The sequence below is a fragment of the Rhopalosiphum maidis genome, chromosome 2, assembly GCF_003676215.2.
Source record: "Rhopalosiphum maidis isolate BTI-1 chromosome 2, ASM367621v3, whole genome shotgun sequence".
NCBI lineage: Eukaryota > Metazoa > Arthropoda > Insecta > Hemiptera > Aphididae > Rhopalosiphum > Rhopalosiphum maidis.
The window spans coordinates 10182682-10202485 of NC_040878.1; the positions used below are offsets into that span (position 1 = coordinate 10182682).

Below are 19804 nucleotides of genomic sequence, written 5' to 3' on the forward strand. Positions count from 1 at the left end.
GATTGAGTATTTTCTTTTCTTACATTATCGAATTGTATAACATATCGCTACTATATGGTACGAATAACCATCGCCCAATATCTATTATTTTATACTAATTTACAATAATGCTTACAATAATAAAACACACATAACTATTAAAATCTTCAACAAAAACAAAATATACTGTTTAGATATTTTAATCAATGATTGAAAAAAATCTAAAAGTTCAAAACATATTATAAAGAAATATAAGATAAAAATATTTTAAATATTATAATATATTAAATGCAATTTTTAATAAACGTAAATTGTATAGAATTAAATCTTTTCTTTACAATTATATTTATATTATTAAAATAAACAATATAATACATATTTTAATCAATCAATTATTTATTCATTAGTTTTAATTTATAATTAAACAGTATGCAATATGTTTATACATTAATATAAATTAAGCTATTGAGTATAGTGATATAAAAACTGAATATAAAATGAATAGTTAAAATTACGGTTATAATAATAAACTATGTTAATCGTATTCTTTTTTTTTTTTTTTTTTTTTTTGAAAAAAAGAATTGTTGAGGTCGATGACACGACGAATATATCATAAATTTTAATTGTGGCAAAAACTGAGATTATTTTAATAGAAAAGGTGCAAAAGTGGTTAATTATTATTCATCGTGTTGTCTTACTGTCGGATAAACGTATAAATTATATAGAAATGAAAAGTAATTACTGGGTATGTTTAGTCGTTTAGGGTATAAATAAGGGTGATTTTTTTTATTGCGCAATTTAAAACATTACATTACTTATTCCAAAGAATAAAAATCTTAGTTTGTTCATACTAATTTAAATCAAAATACAATGCATGTCTAACACATACTATAATATTGTCTATTAATTATAGGAATTTATATTTGTTTTCGAAAATTATACCAAATCCTAAAAAGCACCGAATTGATGTTTAATTTTTAAAATATATGTCGATTTCATTTTCATATAATAAACAGAAGCTATTACGTGTCCACAAATTCCTATCTTGTGTTAATAGGTAAATGTATAATTTTTCGGAAAATATCTGTGTGAGACGTAAAATAATATGATTGAAAATTTACCATAAAACTTCACCAAAGATGTTTAACTTACATTTTGTTTGATATCACGAAGTTGTATCGGTATGATATAATATTTTATAAATCCGTCATTTCAAAATCGCATAGGTAATAATACTGTTTATTTTGGTATTTGCGATTTTGGAATTCTCAAATTCTCATTTAGTATAATATTTTGATTATTTAATACAAAAAATATGTAACTGTGTAAAAGTAATCACATTTTATATTAGAATATTACAATTATTTAGAAGTAATGTAACCACGTTTTTCCCAGGGCATAACGATTTCAAAGTAAGTTTTATCACCATCCTAACACTACTGTGTACAGGCAGTAATCTCATGCACAATGTTTAGTCAACTTTTAATCATCGTTATTTAATGTTAACGTTTTTCCATAACGTATCTATTTTAATATCGTACGGAGCGTCGCGGAAATATTTTATAGCGATTATGCAGGCTATATTATTATAACACAGGTACCCACTATATGTGTCTAATCTTATATTTATCTGACTTGTACATTATGCGCGTGTAAATGTGCAAGTAATATAATATATTTTACGTTCCTTAGAAATTTAATAAAAATTTCAAAGTTTAACGTTACGAAATAATGTAGCTTTTTGTATGCATGTATTGTATATATGTATAATTTATATAATATTATATATAATGCAAAATGAAGTAGGTAAATTTTAAAATTTATTGCGCAAAGCCAACTAAAAATAAGTAATTAACTCAAACTACCTTCCCTGTCGCTTTCTCGTTATAATATTATACCTACACACGCCGCGCTGCAAAGCATAATATAAGGTACCTATTATATTATAAAGAGAAAAACAATGTACCCTTTTTACTTAGTCTCATTGTTGTATGGATTTCTGCTAACGTTAATGTAAGTGTGTGCCGGCAAATAAATAATGCGTCTCTCTTTTATTCGGGGTACGGTGTATTCCCGCGAGCCTTAACGACATTGGTTAGCCTAATCATCTGGATTTTTCGTACACTGTACACGGACATATCGATTGTGGTGTTTATCGTAAAATTATGGACACGACATAATGGCGTTTGCATTAAAATATATAATTGTACGGTCCTTAACTTTGATCGCTGACTGTAGGGTTTTTTTTTTTGGGGGGGGGGGCGTTTTCGACGATTTCATAGAACCTTGTGCGCGGTAACTATCGATTTAATAACCCTGTAAAATAATATTAGACGTTAAAGTTAATGAGCTTACGAGAAATATGACTTACGGGGAAAGTTTAATTACCTTGGTTTAAAATAACGGAACCGTTAACGTGTATGATTTCATAATGAAGTCCGCTGAGCCGTAAATTCGGTACCGACCAACACGTAGGTACGTACGACGTCGCTGAGAGCTTCGACGTTTCGCGCACATCGATCGCAAACAATAGTTAACCGGATGTGGTGTACATTTTTATTTTTCGCTCAACTTTTTTTAGGTCATGTCCGCGTGTGACATACGTGGACCCGCCGTTTACCGATGACGTGTTTTGTCATTTGAATTCATATAATTCAACTCGGACACCGAAGTCAAGCGCTCGTTTATTATTAACACGTAAAACTAGTGTCAATACAATAAGTTATGTATTATATATTATGCGGAAATAAGTGTTAGAGTCACAATAATATACATCGATTTTAAGACAAAACAAACGTACACAACGTAAACATGACACACACTACACAGCACACTATATATCATTAGTTTTAATGTAACATATACGCTTAGAATGTATTCGGTATCTGTACTATTATTATTATTATTATTATTATTATTGCCTGGTTATGACGCATACGTGTTACACGCACCATATAATTGGTTATTAAACGGGTTGTGTTTGGTTAATTTCCTTGAAACGTTTGCAGTGGCGGCGATGCCTGTCAAAATATTCGGGTCCCGTCCGTGCGGGGCACGCGAGTGCGTGCACACGTATTGTATTATACGGCGTAATGATATACTGTACTGTACAGGCGTCACAGGTCGAGAGATTAAATAATAATAGTACGTCATGTTCACGACGATTATTTGGGCTGTGATTTCAATGCACTTATTTTGCATTATTTTTCAAAGCCGTTTGGCTGTGCGACGCTCGTTTCGTTACATATCCGCGTACCTATTGCGTATTGCAGTCCACCGAGTGTTTTATGGTATACGCACATGCGATAATTGTACTTCACGTGTGTTGAGCGTTTTGAAGAGTCGAGACATATTATTATTTTGACGTCAAAATCGATTTATTTTTTCAAACTCTTTTGCTCGATAGTTCTACGCGTGATTATTATACAGCTTGAATATACACATTCCACTAAATATTTTCACCATAGCGTTTTCGGTATATTAGGTCGTATGCATAAGTTGCAAAATGAAATAAACAAATAAAAATGAAAAATAATAAATCGAACATCGTTAATGAAGTCAATCGTTAATTTTACACTTCGATGTTTGTTATATCCTAGTTGTTTCCATCCGATTTATTCATAAAAAAAATACTCAGATCTTAAACTGCACATTTTTTTATCAAATATTTATGTGTTGTGCGTCTATCAATTAATAAAAAATAATATGTAAGTACATCGTATTATAAAGTACATTGTCTTGAGCTCTCGGGACTTACGGATCTTTTTTCGGAAATTAATCTTATTTTCTTGGGTATCCTGATTTCTATTAATAATTTAGTACAATGCGATTACATATAATATATAGTACAAACGAAATCCTACGGGAACGAAACTTTAAGCGTCAAACAGTCGACACATAGGGAATCCAGCTTAACGTAGCCAACAACAACAAGCCAAATGTCACTGTAACCGAAATCCACGCAGTTATTTCTGTGGATGGTGTCGATACGCATATTTATGTATTTATTACAATAACGTACGCGAACTTGCAATTTGAAGACAAACTCTAGGCAAACGATATTTCAACGATTAGATGATCTGCCTATAATATTATATAAACGCATTTGGAACGTATTATAGTTTCATTCCACTCAAAAACACAATTGTGCTATAAAAATAATAAACAATTGTTTTTAATTGTAAATAGATACTTGATTGTTTTATGGTGTAAAAAACCAAATATCTATTAAAATTTTGTTTGCACTTTAAACATACTAATAATAAATATAATATAACGGAATTGATTTATGCATAACTTTAATGTGACGTTGTGAAAAATTGAAGAAGAAACTTACCTACGCGTGTATAATATAACGCGATGGCAATAATCGCGTTCATAATAGAATTATATATGTGACTATATACTAATAATAATCGTTTGCCATTACAGGTATCCTGGGTCAGACACCGGGACATTCACCTGTTGACCGTCGGTCGGTATACGTACACCGGCGACCAGCGTTTCCGGTCAATCAATCAACCGCCAAGCGAAGACTGGACCCTCCAGATCAAGTACCCGCAGATCAGAGACTCGGGTATCTACGAATGTCAGATATCCACCACGCCGCACATTAGCCAGTATATTCATCTCCAAGTCGTCGGTGAGCGCAACCTAACCTATCGTAGCACCCATTATTTTATAATTATATGAATCTGCTAATCGCTCCCCCCCATTTTAGTACAACAGTAGTGACTCGTTACATAGACTGTAAAAATGTGGCTACGAATTACGATCGATTCGTTTACTCTGATATTTCAGACGCACTAAAGAAATGTTAACGAGCGAATATACTGTGACGAATCATTTTGCAGGGATATGCTGTATAATGAAAAAAAATTGATTTAAATTGTTTAATTAAAAACCATAGAAAAGAGTAAAAAAATATTCAAATGTTATTATTCTTATCGCAAATAAAATAAAATTTAATTTCGCGGTCTAACGCAGTGACTTTTTTTACTGTTTTTTTTCTTCTGTTTTACAAACACTGGTAATATTCCCTGTTCATTTTAATACGATTATATAGTATTATACAGAGTTTTTTTTTTAATACTCAGCAAAATACTCTGCTCCGAACAATATCATATTATGGGTCGGTTATTCAAATTTTATGAAATATTTTTAAAAACTAAAATTCTATAAAATCTCAACCAACTGTTTTATTTTTAATCAGCGTTAATGAAATCTTATCAAATCGTGTTTTATAGTTTCTGACAAATAAATAAACAGCTGTTATAGTTTAAAAAATATATATTTTTTCTGTTTTAATTTCCTTTACAAAATCGAATTATAAAACTCAATTCTTACCGTTTATAATGTTTTCCAAATGATTACATTTCTGCATATCATCATAATTTAACTTAAATTCATTAACATAAATATAATAAGTTTTAATTTGAGATTTTTTTTATATATATTACTGTCACAAAATATTTAATAAGTATACTTATAGTATTTTAGTATATAAATATTTAATTATTTTGTAATACAAAAACAGTTAGAGCTCGTTTCTTTAATTTTAAAATATTATTTTCCCCAATCAAACAAAATGTCTTGGTTGCCATAAATTTAATAAAACTTAATCGACTGACGGCAGGATAAAATACTGTAAACCCAAAGCCTAATTTTTTCAGATTAAATAAACCACTAAAATAAGGATTACGTATATTTAATTAAAAATTACAATGAATTAAAACCATTTTATAATTAAAACATTTTAATTTTCAATAAAAACAATCTTGTGTTCAACAAATAATAATAATAGTAATAATAATATAATACCTATATCAATTTAATAATAAAAAAATCATTTTTTTTTTTTTATTACTATTATTTTGGATGTTTAATTTTAAATTTATCTTTGATTTAATTTTAATTCTCTTTGATCCACTATCATTATTATTATTATTATTATATTCATGGTATGAGAACAGAAGGTCATTTCATGAATAAAATATGTAAATTCTATGTATACATGTGTGTTTCATTTTATGGTGATTTTCAAGTGTCTAAAGGTAATATTGATCCAGCGCAACTAGCAATTGCGTTAAAAGCCATACCATGTTTTTGACTTCACAGGAGTAGATTGTAACTAAGGAATTTTAACCTATTTATAGGTAATTGAAAAATAAAAATAAACCTTATTAAAGTTACAATCTACTAACACCAATATTAAACATAAAAGTACTCTAATGTAAAAAATAATTTTGTTTTAAATCAAAATCGTTGTTTTTCTAATATTGGATTTGATACTTATCTAAATAGTTTGTAATAAAACACAATACTAACATTAAAAATGTATTAGTTTAATATATATTACATTTTTATCATTAAACTGAAATCTACATCAAGCACATTGGATAATTAATTGCAATGTTTTTTTACAAAAAACCAAAACCAAAATAAAAATTGAGTGAACAAAACATAAATAAACTACGTGTAAATGTCAATTATCTTAGATAATAATATAAACATAGCATAAAACTAGTATGAATTAAACAACAGATGTCAAACATTTTAACTTTCCTGGTTTTACTGAATAATAAACTTCGGATCTAAAGTTTTTAAATACATATTAAGTTGAGAAGCTTTTACATTAACAGGAAAGGTATTTAAACAGTGTTCGAGTTTTTTAAGATATATCATGCATTTATTGAAATTAAAATGTGTTGTAAGTGCATGTTATGATTAATTTCGATGCTAACCGTACATAAAAAGTTATAACTTTGTTTTCTTATATATGCATATCTTCTTTAATTTAAAATATTCGGGATAAAATATTATATTGTAATGATTATTTTTACAATTTTATTTGAAGCTTACGATTATTACAGTGTGCATAGAGTTCAGCTTTTATCTTGTGATTATATTTTTCTAAAGAATTCACTACTCCGATTTACTTGGTACGTTGTTATTATTGAACTTGGTATTTTATTCGGTATACGATTGCTTTAATCGAATTAAATAATATCCAAAGATTTTGACATTATCCTTTGGGTTTTTCATCCGTTAAAAATCATCATTTTTATATAAATTTATACAACACCGAGTGTTGTACACTTTATTAAATACCTAATATGTGTACAACTGCATGCCATCTCATCATTATAATATTAAAACGTAGGTACATAATTGTTCAGTTCATATGCCATAAAACGATGAAACAGTTCATTGTTTTAAGTCATTATTGCAATATTCCGTGGTATTCTGTGTACGATATTATACAATTTATTTAACCATGTTTATTCAAACTAAATAATACATTTATGTATCACATATATTGTGTATGCTTAAGTAATTATTGATAAACAATAATATATTTATACAATCCGACTAGCTGAATCTTTTAATATTAGTCAATAGCCTGTGAATATTAAAACACAACTCTATATTTCTAACTTAATCTGACTCGGTTAAAAATCAGTTTTAAGTTACCATTATTGGTATGAATATTAAAATTAAAATGTATTCAAATTAAAAGTACTTATCCTGTATCTGTACATATGATTTTCTACTTAAAAACAAAACCAAACGGATACCTATTATTAATTATATTTTTAAATTCCTATAGTTAAAACTATATAATATTCCATTATAAAAATCACTCATAATATTATTCTATCATAAAAATATTGTCTAGTTATAATATTAATAGGTATTATACTTTAAAGTTTCTTGTTTATACGGTAAAATATAATATATTTTCTATTATGTACATAGTTGTATATAGTATAATGATAATAATGGTAGTCTTAACAGTATCCAGATGGCATTAGCTAATGTAACATGTGTTGGATATTGTTGACATAAATTTTTAAACAATATTCGCGATCGCTGATGTTATAATGTAATATAATATATATTTTTTTAATATGAATTTTAATGTACGACCTTATCTAATATTACTCAATCGATAAACGGGATGATAAATGAAAATTTTGTGTTTAGTTTTACAGTATCTCAAAAAAAAAAAAAAAAAGATTTATGATTTTATTAAAAACACAAAATAGAATAATACAAAACGATAGTAAGACATTATCTAATTTTTGAGTTTAATATTTAATCGTAAAATGAGCGCGGTAATTATTTCGGGTAATATCCAATACCAATAGGTACCTACTTATCTCAATGTACCGCCTTCTTTTCTAGTTGTTATTGAATATTTTCTGTAGTTTCCAAATTTAACTTTAATGTGTATAGTTTTCTGAACATATTTCAAAAGTTAATATTTTACAAAATGCAGTCATTTGTTTAGTTCAATTTTTTTTTCTCATAACTGGCGAGCCAAATACGCGAGGTGTGGATTTGAACGATCCGTACGAGTATCTATCCCACATGAATTTCGTTGGTATGCGCTAGTGTGCTACGTTACTTGCTGTGACAGTATAGCGATGCACTATAATACTAATATGTACAAACGTTATTAAAATCGATTTCATAACAATATACAATTTATTTCATATCGTTAGCAATAACATATTATCATAAGTCCAACGTTTTTCTGCAATGAACTCTCAACCTAATTATTTATAATGTATTTAATGCATTTACCTGTATTATTAAGTAAACAAATAAATTGTATCATTCAGTTGAAACTGTGTGCAATAGACATACTAGATGTGTACATTATCATATCAAGGTCCATTATTGTAGCATAGTAAGCATAGTGTATATTATTATTGGCGTAACATCGTTTTTAAGCCTCCATCACTAACCCAGTACGTAACGGCGTTTTACAATCGTCTTAAGCTGTACAAATGTTATTTTTACCTTTTTTTGATTTCAATATTTTGTACACATTACAAACTATGGTTAAATCCTTAATTTTCAACTTTCCCCCTTTTGTTTGGCGAGAGTAAAAAATGTTCTCAATTTCTTTTATACCTTTACAAATAAATTTATCACCAGATTTCCCGTAAAACAACGTTTTCTCTTGTTTGTCGCTATAATTGAATTTTATAAAATCGTTTGCAACCGCTTCATAAGGTAATGCGCGTCGGAAACTCACGAGCAAGGATTTTCTATTATTTTAAATTCTAAATGCGCACTATGATTTATTTGTTTATTTATATAATGCATACATAGCGATTTTTTTGTTCTATTGCAAAACAACGCGTTAATGTTTTTTTTAGCTTGAATGTATTTTCAATTTCTGATTTTACGTCATAAAAATGTTTGAAATTCTATTTATGTAGATATAATATCAAATATCGTTATTGTTTCACTGCATTTAAAAAATATATATATATATTATATTGTACTTACCCTATTTTATGACTAAAAACGGTGAATTCAGAATTTATTAGATACGTACGTTAAATGGAACAAAATTATTATTTTTCAATTTGTATAGTTGTACATTGGTTAGAAATAAAATTAATATGTATGGTAATAAACACAAATATGTTCAGTGATTCATCTAGCATGTTCACCTCCATTTTTTTATTTAATAATATATTTACTGAAACTATTGCATTTTTTTTTATTACTTACGGAATGTTTTGTGGCGATTTAAACTTGATTTTTTTTAATTAGGACCCCTGCCTCATCTTTGAACTGTAAATTATTTAGTGCATATTTAAAAAAAAAATGTTTATATATCTAGTTTAAAATTTAAACGAGTAGTTTTAATATATAAGAAAATAATACTTAGATTGTTTTTATAAACTATAAATATTCATAGATAAATTTCAATTTTAAAAATTTTCAAATAACTGTAACACCCACATCTTTCAAACCCATTATTATTAGTTAAATAACTCGAAAACTACTCGTTTAGATTTTGATTTTTATACGTCAACTTTTTCAAAAATTTATTCAATAAATGATTTATTTTATAAAATGGGAGTTTTCATTTGAAAAATAGAAGAGTGTATTTCCACCGAACACTCATCAAGTAATACAAGAATATTTTTCAGAAATTTCAAAAAGGTCTTTTAATATATTTCAAAATTTCAATAATAATATTGACAAAAACAAATTAACTTAACCGAAAAACTGCATTATGGAAGAAGAAAAAGTGGGCAAGCATCCTTAGTGAATAATTCGATATAAAGTATATTTAATTTAATTTAATTTAAGACGATCTTTAATAATTGTTTATTTAAACATTATCCACATCTGGTACATGCAGATATGCAAATTTAGTAGCTTATTACAGGATCGTTAAGGCTGAAATAATAAACGTAATAAACGTGCTTATTACATATTTCTTAAAAATTATCTTCTCGATTCTATTGACATTAGCTGTACACTTGTGCATATCATTATGTAAACATCTACATTATTTTTTTCCCCCAAGTTCGATTAAATAAAAGAATAAGGCTGTCATTTCGAGTGTATTGGAACGTTTAAAATCAATAATTATTATACATAAAAAATATAGCGCATGGTGTATGATGTATAATAATATACGATATTATATTGTGATAGTCAAATTAAAAAAACGTATTGCTCTATATTTTGTGTCTTCGAGGGCGATTTAATTTATGTTAGGTACATATTATAATCGCAAAATTACAATGAACCTATTATTAATTATATTTTCTTAGAACCGCCGTAGCCTCTCTGTTGGGTAAAACCGTTATCGACCGACAACACCGGATTGCAGTGGTCCGGGAATATCATGCGATTACATTTCACATTATTTAAATCAAAAATACATTTACCTACTACGCCCCAGGAAACTGCATATAATAATATTATGTATGTCGTCCTCCGAGGAATATAAGTTTATATAATACCATTTGTGATGCATATACTCGAACGAAAACACTTATATACCCGGACCTTATGTTTGTCCTTAAAGCTCGACGGCCATATTGTTTAATAAATTATAGAGCCTACACGCGCAGCTCACCTATTACAGGTATACTGTGTGCGAACCCAAATTCGGTGGACAGTTCTCGGCGGACTCGGGATTAGTATAGCCATCTGCAATCAGTGCCCGTGCACGCCTTAAAGTCACGTCATAATGTCATTATTGCACGTAGCTGTTTTGAATCATCTATTACGGTCACCGACCGGAATGCGTACATGACAATAATATTATTGTTGTCATCGACGGACGGATAATAACAGTATAGGTAATCGAAATGTGTACGGTTTCGTTTGTACAACCATTAATGAATAATAATAATAATTATATGATATTATATTATATTATAATATTGAATGATAATGTAAAAGTGTAAAACTGAAACTGAAACTATCGAAATCTAAAAATTGTATATACCGCTAATTATATTCTCATTTCTTATATACCCTTATATTACGAGTATTTTCTGTTTTTACCGTTACATTGACTATCACAGTAAGTTAAAATATACCTTATTTACTTATACTATGCTTTCGTTTGGAATTATTTACTATTAATCTATATATTAAATATCAGAGACTGTTTATATTACGCTGTACTACACTGTTTGTTTAAAATCGAAATTTGAATTTCATTTCGTATTATAAAGATCATTATTATAACACTCTCAATTTTTTACAGACCGGAATATAGTTATAAGAACACTATGTTGAAAGTACATATATTACTACTTGTATACCTACAGTTAAGAAAGAGATACCGCTCTTTCGTTTTAAATTTCTACTAGTTTTTAAATAATTTTTAATGATTATATTTAAAACGAAAACATATTACCATTATTGTTGAACTCCGACGAAGTGTGTTCAAACAAAACAAGTACCAACTGTTCAAAATACGCGTAAAATACGTTTTCTGCTTGGGTTAACGGTAAAAAGAGCTTTGTGGATTATACAAAAAAAAAAAAATACAAATTATTCGATATATTATGCATTGATTGGTCGCAAAACTTCGGAAACGGTGCGTGCATAATATTCTCGTATTCGGAAGTACCTAGAACCATCTACAAACAGCTATACGTATGAATTCGATATACGCAAATGAGATGATATCACATATTAATACAATTCGTGTAGTATAAAATTACATATTACATGTTACATGTTACGTTATCATTATACGTCCCGTGATCCGGTGAATGCGAAACAGCTTGTACCGCGATAATGATCCCTATAGTGCTGTGCGACGAGGGTAATAGGTATCTGTTGTGTAAGTAGACAAATATACAAAAATGGCGAACTCGATTGATCGTTACATTTATCCGTTTCTTCGTAAACACTTTTGTTTATATTACGTCGATCAGTAAGACCCTATTTCGGCGTTTTGACGAGTTCCGCAATTTACTATATCTCATCGGCGATACAGACGTTTCACGTTGTACACGTCGGCACAGACCAACAGTTATCATCGATACTTCGTATCAGACTCCTATGGAGATATCAACCTGTCACCGCGTTATTGAAATCGGTTTTAGGAAATTTAATTAAACAAATGGCCGCCCGCAAAGCCAAACCTTTTACATCGGTTCTAAATAATTTATTTCTCACACGGCCGTGTTACAGGAATCGCGGCGCCGACACGTAGGTACTGCCAGCTAGGTACTTTCCATCAAATCGATTCGGCCGTCCAATCAGAGACGAGACAATAAATACACCGATGCCTGTCCAATGTAGTTAAGCGTTGTCGAAAAACCGTTAACAGCGCCCGAAGGGATCCGGGAAATCGAGGTTACCGCAGCGGTTAGCAGTTCCTCCGCCACGCGGTCTTCCTCGCCGCTGTACCCGTTGCTCTACCGCACTTCCGCCGAAGACCGAACGGCAAGCTCACACATCTCGAATTATATAGCTATCCAGTTGTAAAGGGATACCGCCAAGTCCCCGATCGTGTATTTAGAATCGCAATAAAAACACGGTGTGTTTTCATAATTCCGTTAGAAAGCCTAATCATTTATTTCATTTTATTTATTTCGTCTTTTCTCCGGCTGATTTTAAGCGTGATCTATGAATATAACATTACATCGCTATTTTAACGGCCGTAATAAATGTGTTTTTACAGTGTTCACGCACAAAACGTACACCTATTTCTATTAGGTAAATGTGTACAAACACGTTTCGTACAAATATACGCTTGTAAAATACGTTCGATTGAAAATCCCATCAATAATTGACATTATAACTAGTATTTTTACTATAGTAAAGTGTAGTAAGTTAACTAAAATACTGTACTACTCCAATTTTTCAACTATTATGGTGCATTTAACACTTGACATATTATAGGACGTAAGACGCGTAATTCTTCTTTCATTTTTGTTCATTCGATTGGTCCGGATCATTTATATTTTCACCCGGTTGGGTTTTAATTTAATTTCTACGTATAGGCCGCTTTGAAAATATTTTTTTTCTTAAATTAGTTCAAATATCTGCTATCAAATTGGCCTATTGATCATACTGAAAATGTATATAAAACCAAACAATAATAAAATTAATTTTTATACTCAAATAATACACTAACTCTGAAAGTGCACAGAATACACAATATAGATGCTAAAACTTTATCTTTATGATATCATAAATATTTGAATACACTTAAGTTTAATTACCCGCAATAACCCTAAGTAAGCAATAATATTTTTATAAATAAAATATGTATTTAGTCTAATACCATAATTGATTACATATTTAATTAAATTTTACTTATCTGAAATTTTAGAAAAACTATAATTATTATGTTAAATGTAAATTAAAAAATATATTGATTTATAATACCAATTTAGAGTGTTGTATATTTGTATTAGTACATAGATTTTCAATATATTAACTTTCGGCAAAACATGTCCTAATGGATTTAAAAAATCTATAATATTATTATTGAACATAGAAACTACTAAAAACTAGTTTAATTTATTTTTATATGAAATATTTAATTTAATATTATCAATTCTAGGTTGTGATATTAAATATTTTCATAAAAAGTTATTATATATTTTGAATCAATTTGGGAATCTCACTGAGTAACATTAGAAAAATATGTTAAATAACTCAACTGGAACACAATTCGTGTGCAACGAATATATTTCACTAAATTATTTTTATCATATGTTTTTAAATTTAATCACAAATATATATACTTCCAATAAAGTTCATACAATATTAAAAATTATTATGAGTACTTCTAAATCGTTGATTTATTGATCTAGTACTTTAATCGTATGGTTTGCGGTTGGTACATAGAAATAATTATGACAACCCATCGTAACGCAATAATATTCCAGTATAACCTAATTATTTTTACACACATTTCATTTAAAATAACGTACTTACTGTTGACCAAGTTATGTTTAAATAGTAATAAAATAAATTTAATCAGTTCATTAAAAGCCAGAATCAAAGTAATAGATAATGAAATTACTTTATCATGCATATAATATATGAAATGCTGCTTTGCATATTTTTACATAATTTGAATTTATTGTATTACAAAAGAATATTTGTCTTCATACTTCATATTTTATACCAATGGGATCGACAAACATATCGCTCACAAAGTTGTAGGTACTTACACACCGACGATGTAGACTATAATCATCGGCCGGTTACTACATCAAAATACAATTGCAAAAATAAACGTAGTCGTGACAGATTTATGGGAAATGTAAATATGCAATTATAATATTATTATTATCGCGTATAACAGTTATATTATAATGGTTATTATTTACACTAGGTGTTGTGTCTATGCCACAAACATTGTTAACGATGAACAGTCTCCATTTTTTTTTCAATTTCAAGATTATTTAACCATTATTATAAAACTGTTGTACTCTTTGTGAGGTTATGTGTGAGATGTTTAAAGTTGTGCAATAGATTTCAATTACGGTAAGACCATATGAACGAGAAATAACCACAGCAAGTTCAAAGAGCTATAACTTAAACATATCTAATCTTTCAAAGAGATTGTTTTATAAATTTGGTAATTATTTATATTAGTTTTATGGTTTTCATAATCAAAACGATGTATATTAAAACATATTATAGAAAATATTTTTTTTCTTTAATATTACCTCGAGTTAAGTATCTTCTTAAGTTAACACTTAATAGGTTTTGATACTCAATTATTTTTTAATTCAAACAACCCTACTAAATAATGTTTAAAGTATAATTAATTTGTAATAATAAATTGTATTATTATAATTGACTAGGATTAGTTCGTCTATTATTTTTAAAATTTCAATAAGGCACTGGTTAAATATATTAATGTCGTCGACAATATAATAAATCATTTTAAAAATAGGTATTTATTAGAATATCATACGATATTTGTTTTTAATAAATATGAAGAATTTAAGAGTGTTAGCTTTTGGTCCTTGCTAATAATTATGTTATACGTTATTTTGCACATCATTACAGACTTTAGATTACAATCATTTATAATATGATTAATGAATTATGCTCAACCGTTTAATATGTATACACAATAAATATGGTATTTTAGTTTTAAAGCCACTTTCGTCGTTTAACCAACTGTAAATTTAACTATTGTGTTAATAAATTTGTTTCCTAGTTCCTACCGATCATGATCATAATAGTAATAATAATAATATAATACATTAAAATGATTTTAATGAACCATGAATTAATATAATTATTAAATAACGGTCTTAAAATTCTGGTAAGAAAAATATAATTTGATAATTTAATATATTGCTCTAATAAACTTTAATAAATAAAATTATTTTTCTTATGTATCCACTCGGGTGTACTAAATCTATAATACATTAACCCAGCGGTTTTCAACCTTTTAACGTCCAAGTACTACCTACGAATTTTGAAAATTTTCTCATACCACTTAGCTTAGTAACCGGGTTTTTGCTTATAAAAAAATGTATACATTATCGGATTTATGGAGCGTTTTATCATATTTGATTAGGAAATACTTGTTTTTTTTTCTTTCCGTATTACCTTTGAGCTTTCTGCAAACTACTAGTGGTATGCATACCATAGGTTGAGAAACGCTGCATTAATCAATGCTATTTATAATCTTACATGAATGATGCATGTACTTAACTCTTAGGTAGATCATACTCAGTTCAAATACGATTTTGCATATTAAAATATCATAAAATTCAAAGTCAAATTAATGAATAATCATAATCAACTAATAATAACAAATTCCGGAAATTTAGAACCTTTCATGACGCCATATTTTTTTGACAGGTCAAAATAATACCTTATAACATTATATATAGGAAATAATGATACATAACAGTTATTTTTATGTTTAATACATTGGCAGTTTTATCCGGGTTCTTAGCTTGTTGAAGTTTCATAACTTAGTAATAACTTCAGTAGTTTCAAATGACATCTACTAAGAAAACAATAAAATATCAAATCTGCCGGGTCATTCAACAAACCATGACACCCGATCCAATTTTCCGGAAAATCATAGTCTAAAGGAATCTTTGACTGACATGACTAATATTGTATAAGATCGTTGTGGTAGAACAAACTATCATGATAGCATAATATAATATATAATTTTTTATATTTTGAGGTTCTCAATGTTTTTGAAATCCTCAAAATAATGAAGGATGGAAGGTGTATTTTAGTTAAAGCGACAGTACTAAACTGCCTTCAAATAATATTAATCTATTAATTCAATAAGGAATTCACAGAAATTAAAGTTTAAACCGTTTATAGATTTGTCAAATTTCTTATAACCACTGTCAATAAAGATCGTGTAATTAATGTTACCACCATATTGTTTTTCAAAGTAGCTGTATATTTAAAGGAAATTTGATCTGTGTTGCGTCGTAAGTATTTGATATGTTTATAAAAACTATGTCATCAAAAAATATGAAAATACGTGTTTTTTAGTTAGTTATTTTAATGTTCCGCAAATTGAAAAAAAAGTACTTAAAAATACCATTATATTATGTACCAATGTAATTTAATTTATTATTTATTTAATTTATTTGATTAAAATTAAATTTTTAATTAAAAAAGTATTATTCTTTTATGAAATATTTCGATACAGTTAAATACTTTAAGCATTGTCAGAAATATTTATTAAAATATAACAGTACAAATCATTTGATTTGGTAAATATCTGTGTTTAGTATTTTTCTAAATTACTTAGTAGCTTCATTAATATTTATAAATCATAAATTTGCAGTGATGTTTCAAATTTTAGTTGTAAGTGATAAATTTTCAATTTAATATACCAACTTTGTAACTCATTGATCCTAATGCCTCTATTATAGATGTAAGGTAATTTTGACAATGCCTTTTTTTAATGCAAAATATTGTTGTTTTGATTATCATTAAGTCTTTTGGCTTCACATTAACTAGAACATAATGTTATACGCAGAGACTATCATAGAATCATAATGTGCATTAATTAATTTATTTTATCGATTCAAATAAATAGTTAACGACCATCATAATATGTCATAAATAAAAATTTTAAAAATATAATAGTGAATACCAAAATATAAAATTTGTATCATCATAAAAGTTGGGTTATTAAAATAGATAACATTTTAATTGAGTTTCTTAAAAAAAAAAATGTCCTATTTAAATTCTAAAATATCCACTCAAAATGCAATAATAAGAATTTAAAATATTCATAACAACCTTTATTCACACTGAAAATATGATGAAAAAAATCAATTTATCCTGGGGAGAAAATATTATTATAATAAAGATCAATAGAAAAAATTCAAAACGCAACAAAATCCACTACTTTTCAATTTATTATGAAAAAAATCGTCGAGTTTTCAATAAACCTTTTATGTTTTGTAGTGTTATTTATTTATTTTTGTTGTTATTCAATATCCAATTTTAAATTTATTTAAATTTAAATTAAGTCGCATATGAATGTGTTCTAATATGGGTTAAATTGACTACCCTATGACCAGCCACTACGGTACGGAATCAATTATACTCGATTCTCGTTAAAAAAACTATAAAAAAAAATATATCTTTTTAATGCAAACAATCTAACGGATCGAAAATATAAAAAATATATATAAATATAAATAAAATATATCAAACTGAATCCATACAACCAATATTTAATACAATAATTAATAACATTGATCACTGAAAACAATTTATGAATATATTAGTATAGATTTTAAGGGGGAGGGGGTGCATACATCATTTGATATACCGAACGTCTAAATTATCAAACAATCGTTATAAGTTGAATAAGTTGATTATTTTTTTTTTTATGTACATACCTAAAACCTGAGACTACTTCCTCTTATCTATTTATACCACCGTTCAAATATATATATATATATATATATATATATATAGTTATATACGAACTAAGTCACAATAAAACCTTTTCGAATGAATTGAGTCTCTAGTTGTTTTGTGCAAGTACTACATACTTATCGAGTGAAACTAAAAATATAATACCAATTTAGTTTATGTTTTAAATTTGAATACTAATTGAGTCCCTCCGACGTTCAAATAAAACATATTCATTCCCCATTAATTGTACAATCATAGGACGCTGTCTGTAACAAAAATGTCTACAACATAGTGGCTAAAAATATACTTTTTAAGTTGATTTTTTTTTTTTTTTAATTGTATTATATTTTCCAGTGCACATACGAAACTCGATATGTATAATATGCAACCAGTAAAAATTCGTTATTAAAAAAAAAAAAAAATTCTAATCCAAAATAAAACCTAATCACTCGGGAGATCAAACACACGTTCGATATTTTTCCTGCATTCGGGCGCGCATACTAAACGCGGCGATGTAAGTACTCGTAATAATAATAATAGTATAATATAAATGCTTTGAAGTCGTCATCGTGTCGTGTATACACCCGTCTTATCTTCGATGATCATCCATCATCGACAACGCGTTGTAGAAACGAGTCAATATAATATAATGTAATATGTGTCCTCCGTCGCCGTTTGAAGCAAAAAAGGGTCGTGTAGTAAAACTGTATACACACACACACACACACATATACATATATAATATAATATTATATAGCTTGCGAATGCGTTCATTTGTGTGTATACATGTGTAGTGTCGTGACTTGGGTGTTTTATCGCGGTCCGCCGTCATCGGCTAAAACGTTTTGTTCTTCTTCACTCGGAAACTTTTCCAAAAGACGATATTTCCTCGCGCAAAGATTCTCTTGTGTCTGGGGGTGGAGGGGGTGATGACGCGCGAGTCTCGTAGCGCCCGCACACGCCACATGCCGCACGACCTGCGACCGTGCGCGCCGGTAGAGTATTATTTCATAGCGTTAAAACACCGGTGGCTCGTGAAAACTTCAACTCCTTCTCGGGCGCGGCTTTTGTTTTTGATGTCTAGCGACTCAACTTTTAAATAAAACGCGTGTGTGAGGCTTCTACGCCTTTCCCGTTCGCGTCGCACTTTTTTATTTGTTTTTTATTTTTACGCGCGCAAAGTTTACGCTCTTATCAGACGGAATATTTCACACGTACGAACGTTTATTGCCTACCTTAAAATTATGTTTTATGCATATACATATACATATTTATGTGCGCCAACACGGCAATTCCGACGACAGAGTACTTTAAATGTCAGCGATGATGTGTGCGCGCGTATAGTTGCAGTGTGAACCGCGCGACGCGGAAGTCTGAGGAAAATCCGCATTCCATATGAAATAGCTATTGCGACAAAACTCGCGATGTACAATTTTTCGTCGACGAGACGTCTTTAGTGCAGACCGCTTTTTTATTTTCCGCCGCTCGTCAATTCACACGGATATAGTCTGTCGTAAGACATTCGACGGTGTTGCTATTGACAAAACAAAACAAATCATTTCGCCGTATATCCAGTGCATAGCCGCAGATAATAATATTATAATAGCGACTGCCGCGTACCACACAATATTCCTCTGGTAATGTTCTTAGATAA

The 19804-nt window shown here is 28.6% G+C and overlaps 1 protein-coding gene across 1 annotated transcript in view; it reads left to right on the forward strand.

Annotated features, from left to right (window-relative positions):
* Window positions 1–19804, forward strand: part of LOC113552987 (zwei Ig domain protein zig-8-like) — a 361314-nt gene that overhangs the window by 314475 nt on the left and 27035 nt on the right. The window contains exon 4 of the mRNA XM_026956073.1: window positions 4411–4621. Coding sequence (XP_026811874.1) covers window positions 4411–4621 — 211 coding nt within the window. The remainder of the gene's footprint in view (window positions 1–4410; window positions 4622–19804) is intronic.